The following is a 27517-nucleotide window of genomic DNA, read 5'->3' as shown; positions in this document are numbered from 1 at the left end:
GGTCATTGCCTCCCGTCATTCCCTACTACCCCTCTGACTTCTCCTCTCCTGCATCACCTGGAACCTCTGCAGCTGACCAGGTGTAGGCCTCCAGCCACAACCATCAGAGTCCCAGCTAAATGGCCTTGCCCCATCTTTCCCCTTCCCTCCTTTTCATCTTATGGGACTGATGCAAGGCCCTGTGCAATCAGTCTAGGTGTAGTGGTAACAGTAGTAACAGTAGTAGCAGTAGTAATAGTAGTAACAGTAGTAGCAGTCGTAATAGCAGTCGTTGTGGTGCAGTCTCAAAAGAGACTGCACAAAGTGTCTTATTTTGTAGAAATGAAAAAAAATCCCTTTTGGGTAGATCAGAACCAGTTCTGATCTGTTCAAATGATTTCATATTATCCTGTGTAAAAAGAACTGAGAGATCCGGGAATCCCTTTGACAACCTGTTTAAAAGGCCAATGCTTCTAATTTGCGAAGGACAATCAGGTTGAGAGCAATAGGGGACCAAAGAGAAATAATGGAATATTTAAATATTTTCTCACATCCCTCCAAGCTAATAGTGTGTTGTATACGATCAAATTGCAAGTTAAAGATTATAAATAAAAGGGAGTGATTTAAGCCGTCTTGGATGGCAAGCAAATGATTCAATGCGTAAAATAATTGAAAAGGTTGTCTTCCTACAACTTAACAGTTTCCTAACCTCCAACAATACTCTTGATATCTTCCAATCAGGATTTCGGTCCCATCACAGCACTGAGACCGCTCTAGTAAAGGTTTTAAATGACATTCGTTTTAATACGGACTGCGGAAAAATCTCAGTTCTAGTTTTATTGGACCTTACTGCTGCGTATGACACAGTAGACCATGACATACTGGTAGGCAGCCTGGAAAAATGGGTAGGGCTGTCTGGCACAGTCCTAAACTGGTTTAAATCTTACTTACAAGAGAGAGACTACTTTGTATCTACTGGTAACTTTGTATCTACTGGTATCTGAGCGAACAAAAATGGCATGTGGAGTTCCACAGGGGTCAATCCTTGGGCCTCTTCTGTTCAATCTCTACATGCTGCCACTAGCTCAAATTATGCAAAACAACAGTATTTCCTATCATAATTACGCGGACGACACACAGATCTACTTAGCTTTATCAACTGATAACTATGGTCCAATAGACTCACTAAATAAGTGCATTGAACACATCAATGACTGGATGTGCCACAATTTTCTACAACTAAATAAAGATAAAACTGAAATAATTGTTTTTGGTGCCAAAGAGGAGACACTTAAAGTCACTGCTCACCTTGAATCCCTCTCACTGGAGACTAAAAACCAAGTCAGAAATCTTGGTGTAGTTATGGACTCTGACCTAAACTTCAACAGCCACATCAAGACAATTACAAAATCTGCCTACTATCACCTTAAAAATATTGCAGGAATTAAAGAATTCATGTCCAAGCAGGACCTTGAAAAACTTGTTCATGCATTTATTTTTAGTAGGCTTGACTACTGTAACAGTGTCTTTACAGGTCTCTCTAAAAAAGCTATTAGACAACTGCAGCTCATCCAGAATGCTGCTGCCAGGGTTCTAACCAGAACTAAGAAAATGGACCACATCACTCCAGTGCTGAGATCACTGCATTGGCTTCCTGTGTGCCAAAGAATTGAGTTTAAAATTCTGTTGCATGTTTATAAAGCACTTAATGGTTAGGACCAAAATACATTTCTGATCTCCTTCAATGTTATGAACCCGCCAGACCCCTCTGTCTTCAGGTGCTGGTCTGCTTACTGTTCCCAGGGTCAGAACAAAGCATGGAGAAGCAGCTTTTAGTTTTTATGCTCCTCATACCTGGAACAAACTTCCAGAACATCTGCGGTCTGCCTCCACTTTACAATCTTTTAAATCAGGGCTTAAAACGTTTCTGTTCGCCAGGGCTTTTTAAGAAATCTAGGGCAACACTCATCTGCACTGTTATATTTTATATCTTTTTTTATTTTCTTTTAAATGTGATTTTAATGCACTTTTCACTTTTCTAATCCTCTTGCACTGTCTTTTTATCTTTCGATTTCACTTGATTTGAACTGCACTAGTTTACTTTTTAAGTCTTATCTTGTTGATCTCTTGTCTGTACTTTTGCACATTTTAATTGTACATTTTTTTAACTTTACTGTATTTTTTATTACTTTGTAAAGCACTTTGAATTGCCCCAGTGTGTGAAATGTGCTATACAAATAAAGCTGCCTTGCCTTGCCAACCCATAGTGAGTCCTGCACTGAGTTTATGCAAGTTCAATCAGCTACTACCTAAAACCACCCACATCTCTCTAGTTTCATTCATGCTTTCTTTTTACCCAATCAGAGTTGGTGAACACTTTCCCTTTTTTTTCCAGAGAACCTATTGTCAAAGTAACCTGGAGTATATACACATCACCTACTATGCTAAAAAAAAAAAAAAAGTATTTATAAAAGTAGTAGTACAAATATCAGTTGAAGCAGTTAAAGTTGAAGGAGTGTCATGACCTCAGCCAGCACCTCTGCCAGAATCACCTCCTGACCTGCAGATCTCCACTGCGTGTCTCTCTCTCTCTCTGTGTCCCTGTTTCTCACCAGTGACCAGATGCTACTCATTCTTCCCTAATCAGCCACTCCCTAAGACTTTTTCACTTTGCCTTCTTCAGTTTTAGTGGTCTCCCTAGTCCGTTCCAACTGTTTTTCTGTTTACCTGTTTATCTGTTATCCTGGTTTTGATCCTGCCAGTTTTTGACCTTGTTCTCTGACTGTCATTTTGGTACCTTTGCCTGAGTATTGCCTTTTCTGGTTTTGACCTCCTGCCTATTTTGTACTACAAGACTGCCTGCTGATTAAATCACCTTTGAACTGTATTCCTGCCTCTGCGTCTTCATTTGAGTCCTCAAGGAGTTTAAGTAGTAGTATCACTAAGTAGTTAAAATGTTTGAAATAGATGAAGTAGTGGCTGAAGTAATTAATGTAGTAGTATCAGAGAAAGCGTAAAATAGTATACCTTTAAGAAAACTGAGATATTCACCCTTCATTGTGTGTGTGGAAGACCATGCCTCAATACAAGGCTTAATATATAAAAAACTGTAAGTGAATTCACTTAGATATTTAAACATGAGTAATAGCTGAACATTTTGATGTGTAATATGTGTATGTTGTGTTAAAATTGTAGGAGTTATTAGAGTTTAAAACAGGTTAGTGAGTATTCAGCTCTGTTAGCCTCTATTACTGTGGTTGTACAGTGTTAGTGTCAAACAAATGTCCATAACTTGAAAACTATAAATTGCACTGCTTAGATACTCTGTGAGTGGGAGCAGGACTAGTTGAAGATTTTGATGTGTAATATGTGTATGTAATGTTATGTGGGATTGATATCCTTTTGATATTTGCATTGCTTCTGATGTGCATGGCTCATTGTTCTATGACTATTACAGAAAGCATTGGGGATAAGAAGCAGCTCTCTCATTCCACTACCGAAGGGGAATAATATGGAGGACAGTCCATTGAAAATAACCTTTGCATCAAGAGAAGTGTAAAAAGTTTTTATCCATTTAATTGAATTTGTTCCCATATCAAACTTATGGTGGATAGCAAGCAGAAAATTCCACTCAATACTATCAAACGCCTACTCCACATTGAAAAACAGGAGCAGGGAGGTGTGAATGATGACACGTATCTACATAATAATTTCGTCATAAAGTTGTCTAAGATTATCTGATGTATCTCTTCGCTACAAGAGTTACAATTGACTCCAGTCTTCCAGCAATTAGTTTAGCTATCATTTTCTAATTATCATTTAAAAGATTTATTGGACAATGAGATGAGCACTCTAATGGGTCATTTCCATTTTCAAGGAAGGACATTTTGATAATTCATTGACTGCAGAAGAATTTTGTCATTGTCAAAACTTTGTATCATGACCAAGAAATTTAACAAATTTCTGGCAAAAACAACATGTAAAAATGTCTTCGAAGAAGAACAGCAAACACTTCTGATATAAAGGGTGAATTGAGGTCACACTGTATTCATTTTCAGAGCTATATAGCTCTTGGTAAAAAAATCCAGGAAAGTTTGATTAATAAGCTTTGAGTCATATGTGACTTCTTTGTTTTTGAGATGGGTTAGGGTTAGATTTAATTATCCTTTCTGGTATCTCCTCTTTTAATTGGTATAGGCTCAGAGTTTCCTTGGTTTATTACCAAACTCACCTTGCTTCTGTCTATTATGGACTTCACTGACTTTAATATGCTGGGAGTATTCAATGTTTAATTTTGCTCTTGCAGCAATTAGCTGTTTCCCTCAGTTGTCAGATTTTGATGTAGATGTTTGCATCGCTCTACCGGTTTTTCAAGTTCATGCTTATGTTTCATCTTCTCTCTCCTTGATGAGGTAGCTAACATTAAAATACGTAGCCTCTAGGAGTAGCTTTTGCTGCATCCTAAATGATTGCAGATTTAATTTGGGCATGATCATTGTCAGCAATATAGTTTGAAAGGGTGTTTCTGACAGACTTCATCGATAGATGAGAATATTGAGCAGTAGACAAAGAAACATGATATGCTGCTCTCCGATTGGTTGCTTTCATTTTGAGTGTAAACTTACTGTCAGATTTACAGCTATTCATTTGATTAGAAACTAATAGTTTCGTAAATGTAATAATTCATAAACTGAACCAGTTTATGTTCAGTCTGAACTGGAATGCCATCCGCCCTTAACATTAACTGGAATGGAATTGTGGCACATCTCCAGCAATGACAAGTAGGTACTGTAAAGATCCCCCTGCCAAAAAAAAATAATAATAAAATAAAATAAAATAAAATAAAATAAAAATAATGATAAAAAATCACATTCTCCTTGAAAATAGTGACAATGAATGCAAGTCATTGTAGATGGCATAAAACTTAAACAGCCAAATGAAAAACATGGAAACTTGGTGTGCCTAATGAGGGACAACGCTTGCAATATGCTGCACTTTGGAAGCTAGACAGATAATACCTATTTTATTTATCTTTTTTATTTGAAATTGTAAAAGTAATTGTAAAAGTATATATATATATATATATATATATATGATTATTTGAAAGGGTGCAGAAAACAAATCTAAGACTATATATAGTCTTAGATTTATTTTCTGCATTAGTGTGTCAGTAAACTGCTCTTTATAGTAAATGTTAGTAAAAAGTTTAGAAACTTTCATTATTTTTGAAAGCATCTTCATTTACAGATTTTTTTTACATGTGCCTAAGAGTCTTGCACAGTACTGTATATATATCTTTTTCTTTTTTTTTATAATTATTTTTTTATTAGAGACCAACATGACAATGAACAGATATAGTTACAGATGTTTAGTCTCTCGTTTTTTTTCCCCCTCCCCTCACATCAGGTTTCCCACCCATAACCCAAGCTACATGTATAGGAAATTCAAATTAAAGTAACTAAGAGCATAGCAACATAGTGTCATATACATTGAGTTTCAATAGAACTATTAGATAAAAATAAATACGCTCAATTACACAAAATTGAATGGAGTTGGGTATACGGGAGGAGAGAAACCAAAACAAAAACAACAAAGAAATAAAAATAATAAAATAAAACAATACAACAAGAACAAAAATTACAATAAAAATAGGACAAAGCTCTGGATTGCATACTGCTTGATTTTATCATGATTCTGTGTTGACGCCATGAGACCAGACCATGACCCTCACAACACTTAGACTGACAGAGGTGGCCAATTTTATAAGGGGGGGGGGGGGGGTTAAAAGAAGGTAATAGGGAAAGGTATGTGACGGTCAGTTTAGGGGGAGAGTTTTGAATCTTTTAAAGTGGGATATTAAGGGATCCCAAATTGAGTGAAATTTTTTGGTTTATCCCCTAATAGAGTATTTGATCTTTTCCAGCTTAAGGAAAAGCATCAGGTCACTAAGCCAGACAGATGCTTTAGGTGGTTTAGCAGATTTCCACTCCAACAGGATCCTTCTCCTGGCTATTAGGGAGGCAAAAGCAATTGCATCTTTTTTGCAATTTATCAAAGATATGTCGTTAATCGGTACCCCAAAGATGGCTATCTCTGCTTTAGGTTGTAGATCAATATCGAGCACCTCGGACAGGGTTTCAAACACTGTAGCCCAAAACCCTGCTAGTTTAGGGCAGTGCCAGAACATGTGAGAAAGCATCTTAATTTACAGATTTTTTTTTACATGTGCCTAAGCGTCTTGCACAGTACTGTATATATATCTTTTAAAGTAATATGTCATTTTGATATTGAAACTTGAAACTCTATTTCTTAATACTAGTGTCTGAGCAGTCACCAACCAACATTATCAGCAATTATATACATATATTTTAACACATAAAATTCTGAAAAGCATCATACCGTGTGTTTGCGTGCTGATAGGGCTTATCATCATTAGAAGAACCATGATAAAGATCATGGTCTTAGTCTTCATCCTGTTGGATAATTTTAGCAAAGTTCAGTGGAGCATTACAGCTTGTTAATGACAAGTTTCAAATATTTGTCTAATTTTATGGGGAAAATGTAATACATAGAGTAAAAAGAACAATAGTTGCCATCTTAGATATACCTGAAAGCCTTTTGTCTCTTGTTCCTGTATGGAGCAGCAGATAAACAGCAGCTCTTTTTTATACCTTATGTTGATGTAGGATTTGCAAGGCAGATCTTGATTGAATATGAAAAGTTGCAGTCAAATTTGATCAACAATTTTTGCACTGTGTACCTTTTTACTCAGTTCCTCCAGGCTAATTCCCTTGAAGTGTATTGTCCCAGTATTGCTAATATGTACATTTTAATTGCACAGTAAAAGCTTGAGGGTGTGCAACATCCACTGACTGCAGTATAGAATTTACCCCAAAAAGTATAAAGGGAGCTAACAGTCTGCATTAAAGATGTTTCTTTTGTGTGCTTGATTTAGCTTATTCAGCATGTTTTCAAATCTACACAAAACTGCAAAAACTTAGCCGCATGTCATATAAAATTTCTTACCATTTAGCTTAAGTTGATATTGGTGTTTCCATTGTGTCACTTTACTTTTCACAATTTTCATGTTGCCAAAATATGGCACTTTTATTCACTGTTGTTCAATCACGAATTTAACATATAGCACCAGGCTGCTGCTACGGCTAGAGTCACTGAGTATTTTGGGTCACCCTTGCCCAGACGACCAAGAGACTGATCAAACAAGCTGAAGATCCCAATAGTCAGATCCTTTTTTAATAGAGCAATCTGAAGGTATAAACTATGCCAGCAATTAAATTAATTAGACACCATATAGGCTTGGTTGAGAGATATTATGTATGAATGGAATGAGGACGTACACAGGTAATGGGCTAACATTGGCCCGCTGTTTTTCCTCCTTAGAACTGTCTAGTATCAGTTTATGAGACAGTAAACCATTCTAAATACATGCTGCTGACAAATTCTGACTTAACATTTCACATAGAAACCTTGTTTTACCAATTAAATTTCAAAATTTAAACACAATACATAAACTGAGTTGCGCTCTCTTCGTAGTGGCCTTCTTTGTTGTTGTACATTTGACTAAGTGATAGGAAGTCAACCCTTTGACAACAATTTCAGTGTGAAAAGCAGCACAGGATTTCAGAGGGCAGGCCAACAGCAAATGGCCCTGGCCCAGGCCCAACCATAAGTTAGAAACTGTTCTCCTGACAGAAAACGGACAGAAATACCATGATTTGTAGCTCTTACAAGTAACTGCTGAAATTTTGTGAAGAGAGAGCTGTAGCTTTACATATAAAAGATTTACATTACAAGCATTCACAAGCATTTTCACATTTTTCCACAAGTATTCATACTGGAATTTCAAAGACAAATGTATTTAGTTGGAGTGCGCAAAACCTTCTTACGATCATGGAACCTCAAACGCATAGAAATTAATTGCTGTAAAGTATCAAAAATGAGCTTCAAGCTTTTAAAACTTAAGTTTCAACTTTTCACTACATGGCAGTTTTTACAACTGTAAATTAGACAATAGTCACAGTGGCAGACAGACAGTGGCATATTTAACATTATTTGAGACTGGATTTGACCAAGCCTAATGTTACTTGGAACAGCAAAGAAACGCAACTTGGCCTATGTTCAGGTAAAGGAATAGTTCACCCAAAAATTAAAATTCGTTCATTATCTACTCATTCTCATGCCAGTACAAACTCGGGTGAGTGTTTTTTCTTCATACAACTTACCTGGAGTTCTCCAGGCTCGCTGCTGGAGGAGCTTCTTCCAGTGAATGGGAAGTGAATGGGGAGCTGGATGTTCTGCTTCAAAAAGGACAATAAATGTCCATAAAATTACTCCTTAAAGCTCGTGTAGTATAATCAAAGTCTTCTGATGCCTGACGATCGCTCTATGAGTCGAAAAAAAACATAATTTGATCCATTATTTCATGAAAGCTCCCCATTCACTGGAAGAAGCTCCTCCAGCAGCGAGCCTGGAGAACTCCAGGTAAGTTGTATGAAGAAAAAACACTCACCCGAGTTTGTACTGGCATGAGAATGAGTAGATAATGACCGAATTTTAATTTTTGGGTGAACTATATGACTATCAGCTGTTTGGCTTGTGCTTATAAGGATGTGTTCTTTTCAGTTAAATTGTTTTAGACTGTAGCATATTTGTCTCGATTTATGATGGTATTGCTCTTTGTTCGTCATGTTGTTGGGATGGTGGTGCAAACTGATGTTGGCTACAAAAGAGTCATTTTTATTAAGGTGAATCAAATACACTGGTCCTGAATCATCTCACTACTGTCGGACACCCCAAAAAGAATCAAGTTAGTTAACAGAATTGGTCCTCCCATCACTAGTGAGAAAAGATTTAGGCTAAGACCTAAATAGTATCCACAATAAACAAAAAAATGTGAGAATCTGATGCTGCGAGAAGCTTATGAGTCATGTCCACTGCTAATGTCCATATTTCCCTCCCTCTATTTTATGGTCCAGCCTTGGAACAACCACAAATGTGTAAATGCCCTGTGCGTTGTGTAAGTAAATCAGAAAACAATATTTTTGTGTCCACTAGGTGATTTGTGTTAGTGCAATCCTTTTGTAGATCTGGGCCATATTTTACTGTCACTGAATTAGTTACTACACATAACCATATTTTATGCAGGGTGCATGTTGTGCATTTATTAGTGATACTACTATAAACCACTGTGGTCCAGATTTGAACCAAGGACTTTACAGTTGTATGGTATGTGCCTTAAACCACTAAACCACCAGGATGCTTCACATCAGCATTTTTTGTAATGTCTGCTATTCAGTCCTAATCCCTACAGTTATGCATGTAGTAAAAGGTCTTATAATGCATCATTTGAATGAAATAAGGGTAATGATTTCTTAGTTGTGGCGATTTGACACGCATTAGAGTCCAGCTACAGTGGAGTTAAAAATGCTGACAGTAAATGCAAGTATAATTCTTTGGAGGATGCATTTATATACAGATGAAAATAAGTTTCATAATGTTTCCAATGTGGATAACTACAAATTTAATCAGACCTGCTTACAATTTGTGTAAACTATAGCCTAGACTCCAGAAAAACAATTTATTAAACTTAAACTCAACACGTGGGTTGTTTAACAACAGTAGGCCTATGTTTTGCTTTGATTGGCTGAAACATATATGTAAGCCAGGTTTATGATGCATTAATGCAATGTTTACATTATATACTTCTCATCAAAATCAAGTATTCATTCAAGCCTTGGAGTCTGATGCCAAATTGCATGCATAGGAAATGATATCAGTGATTTGCATGGACTTTGAATCTCTGATGTGACATTTAAGTAATTGAGGAAAAAAAATATGATTTCCCCTTTGATGTCTGCATTTTTGAAAATTATCAATGAAGTGACATAAAGTCACACAACCTCAAGTCTGTCATTGTGTACATTTTACTTAGTTCCTTCAGGCCAATTTGCTTAAAGCCATGTGTGTTGACACGATGTTGCTCATATGTACATAACATCTTAACTGCACACTAAAAATCCTGCGGGGGGCTGCTGAATCAATCACCTGAAGCAATATGTAATTCACCAGGCACATAATTTGTGATAAACTGTGACTACCTTCGCACTGGGGCAAGCCAGCATGCATGAAAAGATTTTAGTGCCAAGTTAGCTCACTCTGCATTAGAACCTGAGATCTCTGGCAAACCTATGCTTTACCGACCAAGCTAAACTTGAAGTGATACAGCAATCAGCCTCACTGAGTTTTGATAGCTTTGTCTCTGCACATGTGCAGTATTTTTTTTTTTTTTTGGGGACCAACTGATAGAGTGAAGAAGAGAAAATGTGGTTAAGTAATGGATGTTTTCATTGATTTGTAAAAACCAAAAATAAATGAAAACTAAAATTTTGTAAAATATAACAACATACAACATTTACATAAAACTCCAAACAACATATAATAATAAAATATAGCACTTTTACAATCAATCAATTGTTGACACGGCTTCCATGCTGTCCATGGTTTTTCCCTCAAGACACTCACCAAAACACAGCATCTTGGCACCTTGGGTATCATTGAAAAGTCTGACTTTCCCACTCATATTTACCATTTTGTTGGGTCCCTAATGTGCACTCAACTCGTAATTACAATATTTCCGACCTCACTTGAAGGCAGTCTTAGACCTTTACTGCAGAGTGGATGTTATGCATTTATTATGATGATTCTAAAACCACTCTGAGCAAAATCAGCTAATTCCACCTACATTTAAGTAATGTTTGGCCTTCATTTCTTATCACTGGTAAAACGTCCTGTTAAAACGTTGAATCAAATATGGCTAATGAGTTCTTTGTAGAGGCAATTTAATAGGCATTAAGTCCAGCTACAGTGGAGTCACACTTTGATGACAGTAAATGTCAAAGCATATTGTTTTGGTATTCATTCAGTTATATGCAGATGAAAATAAGTGGAATCTAATTTTGATTAAATTTATGAAATTTAATTAGACGTACTTATTTGTGTAAGTTACACCCTAAACTCCAGATATAATTTATGAAACACTCAACAAATGTTGGTTCTTTAACAACAGTATTGTTTCACACTAGATATAGGCTGAAACGTACATGAATAAAAGGACATGAAGCATTTGAGAAGGTTGATTTCCATTCATGCCTATTCATTTTGAAAATTAAAAGTTACATAAATTCACACATCCTGAAGTTTGACATTGTGTACCTTTTTACCGAGTTCCTTCAGGTTGATGTACTTAAAGCAATGTGTATTGACAAAGCATTGTACTAATATGTACATAACACCCCAAATTTATTCTACAAAGCCTGAGGTGGGCTGATGCAGTATGTAATTTTCAAAAAAGTAAAGTCACCCAGCAGTCTTCATAGAATATGTTTCTCTTGCAATGTAAGATGACAGCATTCACAGATCCTTAGTCTGCATTTCCATTTAATATATTTGAAATAGCCAAAATGGAAAAAACTAATTACAAAAGGACAAGATTGGGAAAAAAAAACTTGAGAAAGAAGTGCTGTTTGGATCAATGTGTAGGCAAACAGGTGCTTATTGGGGAACAGGCTTCTCAGTAACCAAGAAAAAACGAACCACTGAAAAAAGTGTAAAATCTCCAAACAAAGCAAGACATTCCGTATGCAGGTACAAAGATAAAAAAGCCTTTATTGTAGGGGCTCCATATTAAAAATTACCAACCCATGTCGACCCAAACTTCTTCATCGGTCTTCATCAGGGTTACAAAGAGATGATGAAACACACAAGATAAGAGTTTGTGTCATATGCCCAAAATGTTTTGAATATCAGCCTTAATCTTCCTAAGAAAAAAATCAGGATATTGAATTTGTTTTCCAAAAGGCATTTGAAGACTATGTTCTTGAAGTGCACTTTGCTTGTGACAAGCTTATAGCCTCGGCAGCCCAGACGGACTCAGACACTTGGAGCTCTGCGAGGTCCAGGTATCACAACAGTTGCTCTAACTGTGCCTGCACTTTCTAACAGTGGATTTAGATCAAACTGAGACCACAGGTACATCCTTTAGAGTTTGGGGAGTAAACAAACCTTTAATGAACATATTGGGCATTTTTGTCATTGAGCTACCATTATTTGATGGCACTTTTCCTCAAAGTCAGACTTGCCTATTTTGCGCTGGTGTGATCCTGTGTTCCTTAAGTATCTCCATTTAAGTTCAGGATAACACTTTACATCAAGGGCTGGTTTCATGGACAGGGATTAAGCCTAGTCCTAGACTAAGGACTGTTTCAATGGATATCGATATATTGAATTTAGAGTAGGCTTAATCCCTGTCCATAACTAATGTTAACTAAAGCATTTACTAACATGAATTAAACATGGATAACATCATTACAAACAAAAATTAGTTAATGTTAAATGTACATGAACTGCATTATTTCATGTTGTTATACATGTTTGTTAACGTTTACTAATGTGTTTACTAACATGAATTAAGCATGAACAGTGCCATTAACAGAGATGAGTTCATATTAAATACACAATAAACAACTGCATTAAGTAATGTTGTTACACATGTTTGTTAATGCTGTGCATGTTTGTCTGTCCTGCAGGAGCCTGGTGGGCGGTCATCAGTGCCAATGGAGAGCACCTGGGCCTGGCGTACTTTGGGCTTAAAAAGCCGTCTGACCATCAGTTGCTCTCTCCCTCCTCACCTATGCACGCTTTTTGTTCTGTTCTTTTGGTTTGATGTAGTTTGTTTACCCCTTAGTTTTAGTTAATAAATCATTGTTTTAACATTTACTTTGGCGTATGGCTCCCTCATTGTTACTTCCTTGAGCCAGGTTGTAACAATGCCAATGTATTGTCTAAACTGAAACCCTAACTCCTCATGTTTCACTTCAAGATATTCTGGCATTAACTAAAGTGATTAAGTTACAACAAGCATTACCTAATGTGAATAGTGTGTTTTTCATGTAATTTGGTATACCTGTTGTAAAGTGCTAGATAACTGCTTGTTGTGACTTGTGAGAGTTTACACTTTACTGTCAGCCAGGCTAGCACCCTAGACTAACTCTCTTGTTTACATGTCTGTTAGAGTAGGTTGATTTGGTGGTGCCCTTTTAAAAGTATCTTAACCCATTAATGACTAACTACTAAATTTAGTATGTTCTCCATACCTTTATTAGTAGACAAAGTTGTTTTTTTTATTGTTTTTTTTTTATATATTATTAAAAAAACACAAAAAATAATTTAACATTAATTTATCATACTAAATATCAGATTTATGCCAGATCAAAGCACATATTCTTGAAATTCAACTTGTACTGAATCCAACAGTACCAAGCATTTGATACAACTCCTTGTAGTTTTTGTGCTCAGCTTAGCTATTACTTAAAGTGCTGCAAAGGAAATTTTACATTTCCACTGTGAACATTAATGGGTTAATTGTTTTTCTTTTTGTATTGGTGTGGTTTTACTGTGGTTTTGTTATTTGGTGTTATTGGTTGGTATTATTTGGTGTGTGTGTGTGTTGTTTTTAAACCCCTGGCTGCAGACAGAATTTCCCTTAGGGGACAATAAAGGTTGAATTGAATTGAATTGACCTCAGTGGTATTCCTTAATGAATACTAAAAGCCAGCAAGCATTTTGTGACTTTTTCCTTAAATCTTAAATCTGTTAATGTTTCTGTGCTTTGGACACTAGACAGATCAACATAATAAATATGATGTATTACAGTCTGCTAATTACGGAGTAACTAGTTTGTAATTATGGGGTACTAATAAAATAACAATGCTGTAGTTACAGGGTAACAAATCAAGAAGTATGGGAATTAAAGGATAACAATTTTGCAATTATGAGAAACTTATAAGGTAGTTATGCTGTAACTATTTTCGTAATTACCACATTGTTAAAAAAACGAATTACAGGGTATAGTGACGTAATTAGGGGGGTCAAAATGAATGTTATTGGTGCCTATTCCCTGTCGATATGGAGTAAAAGGTGTGTGGACTGTAAAATAAAGCAGTGCTTGTTCCCCTCTTGTTCCCTGTAGTTATGGATTAAGTACAAGGTGTATGGGCTGTAAAATAAAGCTGTGCTTGTTCCCCTCTTGTTCCCTGTAGTTATGGATTAAGTACAAGGTGTATGGGCTGTAAAATAAAGCTGTGCTTGTTCCCCTCTTGTCAGAGAACTAGTTGAAGTTATAAAGCTTGGCCATTGATATTTTCCGAACATGTGGAAAAATATGTACAATATGGTGATGCTCAGTATCTACAGAAAATAAAGACTGGAATATACAACGTACATAATGGGATCTAAACAACCCCAATGAGACTTTTCACACTGCAATATGTTAACAGGAAGTGATGTCATAACCAGGTAACATCAGATCCGGTCCAGGCCAATCCTCGTCAAAATGGAAACAAGGCATTTTAGACCTTGTCTTAATGATCTCCCAGCTCTCAAGTGGCGACATTAGTCGGTTCATAGAGGAATTTGCACACAGTGAATGTGCAAAGAACAAAGGATATGGCTGTTCTCCGAAAATTCAATTTTTGATTATTAGGGTAAGTTAACATTTGCTACGATACATAACGTTAATCTTACACATGACTACAGTGATGTTGTTGAGAACTTGCAACAGCACTTTTTTTTTTCTTTTGAGGGATGATTGTAATGCCATATAATTTAATAACTGTGATTACAGGTGGCACTATATTTTCGGAGGGGGAGGACTTTCCTGAAGTTCATGGCTACAATATTAAAAGACTATTGTGCTCAGCTGAGGACTTTTGTCCAGACTGCCTGGAACTGCAAGAGAAGATGGTAGACCTGAAGAAAAGGCAGAAACTACTCCCCCTAAAACCCAAATTAAGACCCTAAATTGTTTTATAAAAGGACTATGAAGGTTGTTTTTTTTTACATTTTATATTATAAAATTGACATATTTGATATTTCATCTCAACATACTGTATATTACATTCAATAAAGTTCTTGTACGTTCAGTTAAGTCTGTTACTGTGTGTTGAAGTTCCATATTTTTTGTGTATGATATATTGTTACAGAAATGTCGCCAAACAGCTATCCTAACATCGATTATAGTCAGATGGACATATATGATTTTCTGTTAAACTGTATTTACTGTGGGGCAACCTTGTACTTACCCTATAATTACGGTGAAAAAGAGGGGAACAAGCACTGCTTTCTTTTACAGCCCGCACAGTGTCTACAGCGCGCACACGCTAGAGTTATCTTGTCAATACATCCATGTATCTTGTAGTTCATCTTCAAAAAAGGCAGCTGTTGCAAGCATTTTTTGATTTAATGACTCAGCGGAGCAGCGATCAGCAGTAACAATCAATGAGACCGTCTGACCAACACACACTGCAGCATTAAAAAACTTAAACCAACTCAGAGGTGAAGAAAATAACTCGGTGCTCAGTCTGTTTCACCTCAATTAACCAATTCTGCATCTAACCCGATCAACCCGACCGCCCCCCCCCCCCCCCGCTAAAAACAATTCTCCTTGGATCTACACGAATCTCGTTGGTGACCTACTTTGATCTCAAAACGGCGAATTTCGCCGAAAGGTGAGGAGTTTGCATCTCTGGTAAATTCATCTGTTTATTTTAATTATGGATCATTACAAATACGCTATGTTTTAAAAGTAGCAAGTTGTCACACAGTGAGAAAAAATAAATCATGAATAGAAATCAAAAATTTTGATGCATCAATAATCGTTTTATAATCGCATCATAGCCCTCCGAATCGTGAGGCCAGTGAAGATTCACACCTCTACTAATTACGTTATTGTACCATGTAATTATTTTTCAAGTATGCGGTAATAACAAAAATAGTTACAGCATATCTACCTTATAAGTGTCTCATAATTACAAAATTGTTACCCTTTAATTCCCAGACTTCTTGTTTTGTTACCGTGTAACAGCTTTACAGAATTGTTATTTTATTAGTGCCCCATAATTACAAACTAGTTACACCGTAATTAATGGGCTGTAAAATAATTGGCACTTATTTTAGTATTTAACCTTTATTTTACCAGGTAGTCACTTGAGAGCAATGATCTCGTTTTTGAACAAGACCTGGCCAAAATGGCAGCATTTAAAAAACAAACATACAAGACACAAGCACAGACAAGAACATCAAAGGCAAAGTGGCGCAAGGGGAAAAAATTGAGCTGGAGCGGACAAGATTGAATGGGATTGGGGGGGAGATTGGAGGGTAGGGTAAAAAAGGTAGGGTAAGAAATAGGAGGGAAGGTGAGGCTTTTCGGGGGGTTGCTGGGGAGAGAAGGTCAAGTTAATGAATATAAGTATAACACCACATTATACAGGGAAGCATCGACATTCTCCCATCTCATTCTTTAAAATGTCCGTAATTTGAGCTTTAAAATCAGAAATGATAATGAAAGCCTGTAGTTTCAGAGTTTTTTTTTTTTTATGCATTTTATGCTTTATTGACAGAGACAGTGAGGTAAGAGAGAGGGGAGGACATGCAGCAAATGACCATGGACTGGATTCGAACCCTGGTCGTTGTGGGAAGGACTGAGCCTTATATGGTAAGCGCTCTACTCAGTGAGCCACTGGGCGCCCCAGTTTTTTGAAGTCCATTCCAGGCAGAGGGAGCAGAGAACATGAAGGCCCTTTTCCCAAACTCAGTGCGGGTTCTGGGTACTAAGGCATATAAATAGTCCTGTGATCGTAAGCTGTAAGATGGGTTTGATGTGATAGTGAAGTATGAACAGAGGTAAAAAGGGAGCTGACCAATGATTGCTTTATAAATGCAGGTGTACCAATTAAGCAGCCTACGGGCAGTCAAGGACGACCAGTTTACTTTAGCATACAGAGTGCAATGATGGGTAAGTGATCTATAACCGGTAATAAATCTTAATACACCATGGTAAGCAGTGTCCAACATGTGTAGTGAAGTGGAACAGGCATTCATGTATAAAACATCACCATAATCTAATACTGGTCAAAAAAAGTGGCAGTGACTAGTTTCTTTTTTGCATTAAAAGAAAAGAATGACTTGTTTCTGAAATAGAAACCAAACCTCACTTATAGTTTCTTAACCAGGCTTTCGACATGTGTTTTAAAAGACAAGCTGTCATCAAATAAAAAGCCTAGGTATTTAAAAGTCACAATCTGAATTGGAATACCTTGCGATGTGCATATAGAAGCAAGACTATGCGCTTTTGTTTAGGACTTAGTAAAAATCATTTTTGTTTTCTCCGGATTTAAAACAAGCTTTAGTTGCTGGAGTTGGGATTCTATTTCTTTAAAAGCATTTTCTATTGTTATTTTTTTCAAATAACAATGGTCCTAGAACAGAACCTTGTGGCACCCCCTTGTGGACAGATAAAACATCAGAATAAAAACCATCAGCCTGAACACATCGAGTCCTGTCAGCAAGATAATTACAGAACCAGCCAACGGCAGCGTCAGGCAGTCCTATATTAATTAGCCTATGCTTCATTACATTATGGTCCACAGTATCAAATGCCTTTGAGAAATCAATAAAAAGGGAAGCACAATGTTGTTTCCTATCTAAAGCCCCAATTAGGTATGGTAAGGTAAGGTATTAAGGAGACCCTGCTCCAATCATTTAGGTACATATCTTGCCAAAATCCCTGTTTCAGAAAGTGCTTCATATCACGTTTAATAATGTAGCGAGGTTTTGACTTTGGTATCTTTGTATCCCTGACACTTAGGTACCAACACTTTGGCTTAAAGAATGATGATGCTAGTTACAGGCTGGTGACAGGAGTGGTGCAAGAAATGAAAGAATCAGACCATAACTATGATTATTGTGCATTGCAAGATAACTTTGAAAACAAATATTTAATGAACCTTTCCAACAAAAAGTTTGGATTTTTATGAAGATGCTGATTTACAAGGACGTGGGTGTTCATTCAATCAATTAAGGTAAAACTTGATTGACTTTCGTTCGGGCGTTTGTTGACAGCAGAGATTATTCAGTAATGCTAGATATGGTAAGATAAGATTGACTTTATTGTCCCGAAAGAAATTTGTCTTGGATACATACAGTATCTGCTGTTAAAATACAAATAACATAGTGCATACATACGATACATATACAGGCTGTCACCTATACACATGCACACACAGTACCTACAGTACATGCACAGACTGCCATCAACCATCAATGGTGCTAAAATATCATTTAGAGATTTCAACTAATTACTAACTTTTCAAGTTATAGTTAATTACACAGTAGAATTTTAGGAAAATATAATCAAAAACATGGTTTTACCCCATTGATTACAAGCATTGTGAACAAATACTAACAATGCATATATCAAAAAAACAAATTGTAATTAATCAGAAAGCCTTGTTGAAAATGATCACTTAGGGATACACCTATGTGGAATTTCATCCATCGCAAAATGTTTTAAATAGTGTTAAAACAAAAGTGATGTAAAATGTAAAGTAGAAACCTGCAGAAATGCCCTTCAAATCCAACTGGACATGGCTGTTTACAGAGTGAGGAATTGTTTCAGACTCAGTAGCAATCATATTCAGTGGTATCGGTTGATTCTATCCCAAACACTTCAACCTCACACAGTGTCAGGTATTCCTTCCTCCCAGGAATCACAATGTTGACATAACGGCCCTCCATTCCATTACACTTGAAGGTTTGGGAGGTGCCAGCTGGGATAGAGGAGATCACAGCACATCTGAAGAGGAGGAGACAGAGAAGAGATATTTAGGCAAAACTCGAACTACAACCTCAGCAACACACAATAGATTCCTTTCAGTGGTCCTGGTGAGGTACTGATGATGGAAAATTAGGTGAAACAAATGGATTACAGTTTGGGAGCCATTTAGATATCAAGTGCATTGTTGACTTGTAATATACACAGCCACTGTCAAAACTTCAAACCTAACAAAGTGAGGAAAATGCATAATTGATACATTGAGACTCCCAGGTCCAAACCCTGCACAGCATTAATGAAGCCAGATACCTGGGATTGGCGTTTCCATTATCAGTGAGGGAATTTCCAATGCGAATCTCAGCCCCATTGATCCTTTCATGACAGCAGTCTTTTCTGTTGGTGATGGTGACAGAGTTGACTTTGTAAGAGTTCAGAAGGTCCAGTCTCCACCATGGTTGAAAATCTGCTTGAGTGTGGGTGCAGGAGCCCTGTTGCCATTGGCTAGCACGATTCCCATCAACGGCTCTTTCAGGTACCGCTTTCCCATATGGTGAAGACTGAGCTACTTTTCCACCTCTCGCGACATTATGAGCTAGATAAATGGATGAAATTTGACAGCAACGATGGCAGGAGAAGAACACAGAACTGTTAGATGTAAAACTTGTTGGTGTCTGCTCAGGAGCATACAGTACCAGGTTTGGTTTCATTTGCTGTGACTATCAACTAACGGCAACCTTTAGGATACCTCACGTGGTCCAACTCACCAGTTGTAACTTCCCCATAAACCTCCACTTCACACAGTGTCAGGTATTCCTTCCTGCCTGGAATCACAATGTTGACATAACGGCCCTCCATCCCATTACACTTGAAGGTTTCGGAGATGCCAGCTGGGATAGAGGAGATCACAGCACATCTGAAGGGGAGGAGAAGAGAAACATATTTTGGTTGAAAAGAATACAGTAACTTCACAAATACACTGTAGAGTCTGTGTAGTTGTGCTTGTGAGGTGCCAATGATTGTAACTGAGTTAAAAAATGAATACAATTCTGCATGGCAATCGTGGAGACATCAGGTGCAGTATTGGTTGGTAATTAGGTGCGTTTCCGTCAAGCCACTTAATGCGAAATTTTTAAGTTTCGAATCAGAATCGGCTGAATGGAAACACCAAATTAAAAAAAAAAAACTCCCCAAATATCGCAGAAAAGTTTTTACGTTTGCTTGAGTGTGGATTTGTTGGTCTGTCGATTAAAGAGATATTCGAAAAACGGCGTTGAAAACATGTTTTACGAATTAATAATGATGTGGAGTTAGCTTAACCGTGTATTCCGCACAGCTGGCAGCTTGTATAGTCTGCCGCCCCACCGGCCTGATAATCCTGCACAGCAGATCGAATGTTGTTCTGGATCTATTCTCTAACTCCGTAAAATGCCTTTGCACGGTGACCTCCCAGAATTGCTTTTTTGCGTCTCTTTTCCCAGATATACGTATGGCGACTGTCGTAGAATGAGCATTTCTCCTATGATATTGACCATAATATTCAGTCATCTTCGCCAGAAAGAAAGAAAAAAATACAGCCACCAGTAGAAAATTAATTCACGCAAACTTTTAGCACACAAACTCTTTGGACAAATAGGCTATTCACACTGAAAAACTAGCTACAAAATTGAATGCCTCATAAAATGGCGATTAAGACTTTTGAATACTTTTTAAGAGCCTTCATTTTCGCTAAATTGATTTATTACCTTTTAATACTTTTTAAGACCCCCGCGGACACCCCGCTATGGCAAGCAACTCTTGGAAAGCTCTCTCCATCTGTGATCTTGACCCCCCCCCCCCCCCCCCCGCACACAAACCTACATATTCGCTTTACAGCCATTAATGGAAACACACCAGATTCACATTTTAAGATTGTCGACTTTTCAAAAGTTCATTTAGAATTTGCGCAAAACCTGAATGGAAACGTAACTATTGACACCTTGAGGCTCACAGGTCCAAACCCAGCACAGCACTAATCAAACCAGATACCTGGGATTGGCGTTTCCATTATCAGTGAGGGAATTTCCAATGCGAATCTCAGCCCCATTGATCCTTTCATGACAGCAGTCTTTTCTGTTGGTGATGGTGACAGAGTTGACTTTGTAAGAGTTCAGAAGGTCCAGTCTCCACCATGGTTGAAAATCTGCTTGAGTGTGGGTGCAGGAGCCCTGTTGCCATTGGCTAGCACGATTCCCATCAACGGCTCTTTCAGGTACCGCTTTCCCATATGGTGAAGACTGAGCTACTTTTCCACCTCTCGCGACATTATGAGCTAGATAAATGGATGAAATTTGACAGCAACGATGGCAGGAGAAGAACACAGAACTGTTAGATGTAAAACTTGTTGGTGTCTGCTCAGGAGCATACAGTACCAGGTTTGGTTTCATTTGCTGTGACTATCAACTAACGGCAACCTTTAGGATACCTCACGTGGTCCAACTCACCAGTTGTAACTTCCCCATAAACCTCCACTTCACACAGTGTCAGGTATTCCTTCCTGCCTGGAATCACAATGTTGACATAACGGCCCTCCATCCCATTACACTTGAAGGTTTCGGAGATGCCAGCTGGGATAGAGGAGATCACAGCACATCTGAAGGGGAGGAGAAGAGAAACATATTTTGGTTGAAAAGAATACAGTAACTTCACAAATACACTGTAGAGTCTGTGTAGTTGTGCTTGTGAGGTGCCAATGATTGTAACTGAGTTAAAAAATGAATACAATTCTGCATGGCAATCGTGGAGACATCAGGTGCAGTATTGGTTGGTAATTAGGTGCGTTTCCGTCAAGCCACTTAATGCGAAATTTTAAGTTTCGAATCAGAATCGGCTGAATGGAAACACCAAATTTAAAAAAAAAAACTCCCCAAATATCGCAAAAAAGTTTTTACGTTTGCTTGAGTGTGGATTTGTTGGTCTGTCGATTAAAGAGATTATTCGAAAAACGGCGTTGAAAACATGTTTTACGAATTAATAATGATGTGGAGTTAGCTTAACCGTGTATTCCGCACAGCTGGCAGCTTGTATAGTCTGCCGCCCCACCGGCCTGATAATCCTGCACAGCAGATCGAATGTTGTTCTGGATCTATTCTCTCACTCCGTAAAATGCCTTTGCACGGTGACCTCCCAGAATTGCTTTTTTGCGTCTCTTTTCCCAGATATACGTATGGCGACTGTCGTAGAATGAGCATTTCTCCTATGATATTGACCATAATATTCAGTCATCTTCGCCAGAAAGAAAGAAAAAAATACAGCCACCAGTAGAAAATTAATTCACGCAAACTTTTAGCACACAAACTCTTTGGACAAATAGGCTATTCACACTGAAAAACTAGCTACAAAATTGAATGCCTCATAAAATGGCGATTAAGACTTTTGAATACTTTTTAAGAGCCTTCATTTTCGCTAAATTGATTTATTACCTTTTAATACTTTTTAAGACCCCCGCGGACACCCCGCTATGGCAAGCAACTCTTGGAAAGCTCTCTCCATCTGTGATCTTGACCCCCCCCCCCCCCCCCCCCCGCACACAAACCTACTTATTCGTTTAACAGCCATTAATGGAAACACACCAGATTCACATTTTAAGATTGTCGACTTTTCAAAAGTTCATTTAGAATTTGCGCAAAACCTGAATGGAAACGTAACTATTGACACCTTGAGGCTCACAGGTCCAAACCCAGCACAGCACTAATCAAACCAGATACCTGGGATTGGCGTTTCCATTATCAGTGAGGGAATTTCCAATGCGAATCTCAGCCCCATTGATCCTTTCATGACAGCAGTCTTTTCTGTTGGTGATGGTGACAGAGTTGACTTTGTAAGAGTTCAGAAGGTCCAGTCTCCACCATGGTTGAAAATCTGCTTGAGTGTGGGTGCAGGAGCCCTGTTGCCATTGGCTAGCACGATTCCCATCAACGGCTCTTTCAGGTACCGCTTTCCCATATGGTGAAGACTGAGCTACTTTTCCACCTCTCGCGACATTATGAGCTAGATAAATGGATGAAATTTGACAGCAACGATGGCAGGAGAAGAACACAGAACTGTTAGATGTAAAACTTGTTGGTGTCTGCTCAGGAGCATACAGTACCAGGTTTGGTTTCATTTGCTGTGACTATCAACTAACGGCAACCTTTAGGATACCTCACGTGGTCCAACTCACCAGTTGTAACTTCCCCATAAACCTCCACTTCACACAGTGTCAGGTATTCCTTCCTGCCTGGAATCACAATGTTGACATAACGGCCCTCCATCCCATTACACTTGAAGGTTTCGGAGATGCCAGCTGGGATAGAGGAGATCACAGCACATCTGAAGGGGAGGAGAAGAGAAACATATTTTGGTTGAAAAGAATACAGTAACTTCACAAATACACTGTAGAGTCTGTGTAGTTGTGCTTGTGAGGTGCCAATGATTGTAACTGAGTTAAAAAATGAATACAATTCTGCATGGCAATCGTGGAGACATCAGGTGCAGTATTGGTTGGTAATTAGGTGCGTTTCCGTCAAGCCACTTAATGCGAAATTTTTAAGTTTCGAATCAGAATCGGCTGAATGGAAACACCAAATTAAAAAAAAAAAACTCCCCAAATATCGCAGAAAAGTTTTTACGTTTGCTTGAGTGTGGATTTGTTGGTCTGTCGATTAAAGAGATTATTCGAAAAACGGCGTTGAAAACATGTTTTACGAATTAATAATGATGTGGAGTTAGCTTAACCGTGTATTCCGCACAGCTGGCAGCTTGTATAGTCTGCCGCCCCACCGGCCTGATAATCCTGCACAGCAGATCGAATGTTGTTCTGGATCTATTCTCTAACTCCGTAAAATGCCTTTGCACGGTGACCTCCCAGAATTGCTTTTTTGCGTCTCTTTTCCCAGATATACGTATGGCGACTGTCGTAGAATGAGCATTTCTCCTATGATATTGACCATAATATTCAGTCATCTTCGCCAGAAAGAAAGAAAAAAATACAGCTCTTCGCCAGAAAGAAAGAAAAAAATACAGCCACCAGTAGAAAATTAATTCACGCAAACTTTTAGCACACAAACTCTTTGGACAAATAGGCTATTCACACTGAAAAACTAGCTACAAAATTGAATGCCTCATAAAATGGCGATTAAGACTTTTGAATACTTTTTAAGAGCCTTCATTTTCGCTAAATTGATTTATTACCTTTTAATACTTTTTAAGACCCCCGCGGACACCCCGCTATGGCAAGCAACTCTTGGAAAGCTCTCTCCATCTGTGATCTTGACCCCCCCCCCCCCCCCCCCGCACACAAACCTACATATTCGCTTAACAGCCATTAATGGAAACACACCAGATTCACATTTTAAGATTGTCGACTTTTCAAAAGTTCATTTAGAATTTGCGCAAAACCTGAATGGAAACGTAACTATTGACACCTTGAGGCTCACAGGTCCAAACCCAGCACAGCACTAATCAAACCAGATACCTGGGATTGGCGTTTCCATTATCACTGAGGGAATTTCCGATGCGAATCTCAGCCCCGTTGATCCTTTCATGACAGCAGTCTTTTCTGTTGGTGATGGTGACAGAGTTGACTTTGTAAGAGTTCAGAAGGTCCAGTCTCCACCATGGTTGAAAATCTCCTCGAGTGTGGGCGCAGGAGCCCTGTTGCCATTGGCTAGCACGATTCCCATCAACGGCTCTTTCAGGTACCGCTTTCTCATATAGTGAAGACTGAGCTACTTTTCCACCTCTAGCGACATTATGAGCTAGATAAATGGATGAAATTTGACAGCAACGATGGCAGGAGAAGAACACAGAACTGTTAGATGTAAAACTTGTTGGTGTCTGCTCAGGAGCATACAGTACCATGTTTGGTTTCATTTGCTGTGACTATCAGCTAACGGCAACCTTTAGGATACCTCACGTGGTCCAACTCACCAGTTGTAACTTCCCCATAAACCTCCACTTCACACAGTGTCAGGTATTCCTTCCTGCCTGGAATCACAATGTTGACATAACGGCCCTCCATCCCATTACACTTGAAGGTTTCGGAGATGCCAGCTGGGATAGAGGAGATCACAGCACATCTGAAGGGGAGGAGAAGAGAAACATATTTTGGTTGAAAAGAATACAGTAACTTCACAAATACACTGTAGAGTCTGTGTAGTTGTGCTTGTGAGGTGCCAATGATTGTAACTGAGTTAAAAAATGAATACAATTCTGCATGGCAATCGTGGAGACATCAGGTGCAGTATTGGTTGGTAATTAGGTGCGTTTACGTCAAGCCACTTAATGCGAAATTTTAAGTTTCGAATCAGAATCGGCTGAATGGAAACACCAAATTTAAAAAAAAAAACTCCCCAAATATCGCAGAAAAGTTTTTACGTTTGCTTGAGTGTGGATTTGTTGGTCTGTCGATTAAAGAGATTATTCGAAAAACGGCGTTGAAAACATGTTTTACGAATTAATAATGATGTGGAGTTAGCTTAACCGTGTATTCCGCACAGCTGGCAGCTTGTATAGTCTGCCGCCCCACCGGCCTGATAATCCTGCACAGCAGATCGAATGTTGTTCTGGATCTATTCTCTCACTCCGTAAAATGCCTTTGCACGGTGACCTCCCAGAATTGCTTTTTTGCGTCTCTTTTCCCAGATATACGTATGGCGACTGTCGTAGAATGAGCATTTCTCCTATGATATTGACCATAATATTCAGTCATCTTCGCCAGAAAGAAAGAAAAAAATACAGCCACCAGTAGAAAATTAATTCACGCAAACTTTTAGCACACAAACTCTTTGGACAAATAGGCTATTCACACTGAAAAACTAGCTACAAAATTGAATGCCTCATAAAATGGCGATTAAGACTTTTGAATACTTTTTAAGAGCCTTCATTTTCGCTAAATTGATTTATTACCTTTTAATACTTTTTAAGACCCCCGCGGACACCCCGCTATGGCAAGCAACTCTTGGAAAGCTCTCTCCATCTGTGATCTTGACCCCCCCCCCCCCCCCCCGCACACAAACCTACTTATTCGCTTAACAGCCATTAATGGAAACACACCAGATTCACATTTTAAGATTGTCGACTTTTCAAAAGTTCATTTAGAATTTGCGCAAAACCTGAATGGAAACGTAACTATTGACACCTTGAGGCTCACAGGTCCAAACCCAGCACAGCACTAATCAAACCAGATACCTGGGATTGCCGTTTCCATTATCACTGAGGGAATTTCCGATGCGAATCTCAGCCCCGTTGATCCTTTCATGACAGCAGTCTTTTCTGTTGGTGATGGTGACAGAGTTGACTTTGTAAGACTTCAGAAGGTCCAGTCTCCACCATGGTTGAAAATCTCCTCGAGTGTGGGCGCAGGAGCCCTGTTGCCATTGGCTAGCACGATTCCCATCAACGGCTCTTTCAGGTACCGCTTTCCCATATAGTGAAGACTGAGCTACTTTTCCACCTCTAGCGACATTATGAGCTAGATAAATGGATGAAATTTGACAGCAACGATGGCAGGAGAAGAACACAGAACTGTTAGATGTAAAACTTGTTGGTGTCTGCTCAGGAGCATACAGTACCATGTTTGGTTTCATTTGCTGTGACTATCAGCTAACGGCAACCTTTAGGATACCTCACGTGGTCCAACTCACCAGTTGTAACTTCCCCATAAACCTCCACTTCACACAGTGTCAGGTATTCCTTCCTGCCTGGAATCACAATGTTGACATAACGGCCCTCCATCCCATTACACTTGAAGGTTTCGGAGATGCCAGCTGGGATAGAGGAGATCACAGCACATCTGAAGGGGAGGAGAAGAGAAACATATTTTGGTTGAAAAGAATACAGTAACTTCACAAATACACTGTAGAGTCTGTGTAGTTGTGCTTGTGAGGTGCCAATGATTGTAACTGAGTTAAAAAATGAATACAATTCTGCATGGCAATCGTGGAGACATCAGGTGCAGTATTGGTTGGTAATTAGGTGCGTTTACGTCAAGCCACTTAATGCGAAATTTTAAGTTTCGAATCAGAATCGGCTGAATGGAAACACCAAATTAAAAAAAAAAACTCCCCAAATATCGCAAAAAAGTTTTTACGTTTGCTTGAGTGTGGATTTGTTGGTCTGTCGATTAAAGAGATTATTCGAAAAACGGCGTTGAAAACATGTTTTACGAATTAATAATGATGTGGAGTTAGCTTAACCGTGTATTCCGCACAGCTGGCAGCTTGTATAGTCTGCCGCCCCACCGGCCTGATAATCCTGCACAGCAGATCGAATGTTGTTCTGGATCTATTCTCTCACTCCGTAAAATGCCTTTGCACGGTGACCTCCCAGAATTGCTTTTTTGCGTCTCTTTTCCCAGATATACGTATGGCGACTGTCGTAGAATGAGCATTTCTCCTATGATATTGACCATAATATTCAGTCATCTTCGCCAGAAAGAAAGAAAAAAATACAGCCACCAGTAGAAAATTAATTCACGCAAACTTTTAGCACACAAACTCTTTGGACAAATAGGCTATTCACACTGAAAAACTAGCTACAAAATTGAATGCCTCATAAAATGGCGATTAAGACTTTTGAATACTTTTTAAGAGCCTTCATTTTCGCTAAATTGATTTATTACCTTTTAATACTTTTTAAGACCCCCGCGGACACCCCGCTATGGCAAGCAACTCTTGGAAAGCTCTCTCCATCTGTGATCTTGACCCCCCCCCCCCCCCCGCACACAAACCTACTTATTCGCTTAACAGCCATTAATGGAAACACACCAGATTCACATTTTAAGATTGTCGACTTTTCAAAAGTTCATTTAGAATTTGCGCAAAACCTGAATGG

At 38.4% G+C, this 27517-nt stretch overlaps 1 protein-coding gene across 1 annotated transcript; it reads right to left on the bottom strand.

Annotated features, from left to right (window-relative positions):
- Positions 1-17861: 17861 nt before the first annotated feature.
- On the bottom strand, positions 17862-26477 carry LOC139667282 (uncharacterized; the record flags this gene model as incomplete). The annotated part of the gene is made up of 11 exons (XM_071546732.1): positions 17862-18688; positions 18977-19259; positions 19432-19580; positions 20693-20975; positions 21148-21296; positions 22411-22693; positions 22866-23014; positions 24159-24441; positions 24614-24762; positions 25874-26156; positions 26329-26477. Coding segments are annotated over 11 exons (2335 nt in total), but the record flags the coding sequence as incomplete, so codon positions are not given.
- Between the last annotated feature and the right edge of the window lie 1040 nt (positions 26478-27517).

Source organism: Centroberyx affinis, unplaced genomic scaffold (genome assembly GCF_046629955.1).
Source record: "Centroberyx affinis isolate AG114_WGS23_722 - 3 ecotype Tasmania unplaced genomic scaffold, CSIRO-AGI_Caff_v1 ptg005420l_1, whole genome shotgun sequence".
Taxonomy (NCBI): domain Eukaryota; kingdom Metazoa; phylum Chordata; class Actinopteri; order Beryciformes; family Berycidae; genus Centroberyx; species Centroberyx affinis.
The sequence above is the reverse complement of the archived record's forward strand: the minus strand, read 5'-3'. Positions and strand labels throughout refer to the sequence as shown.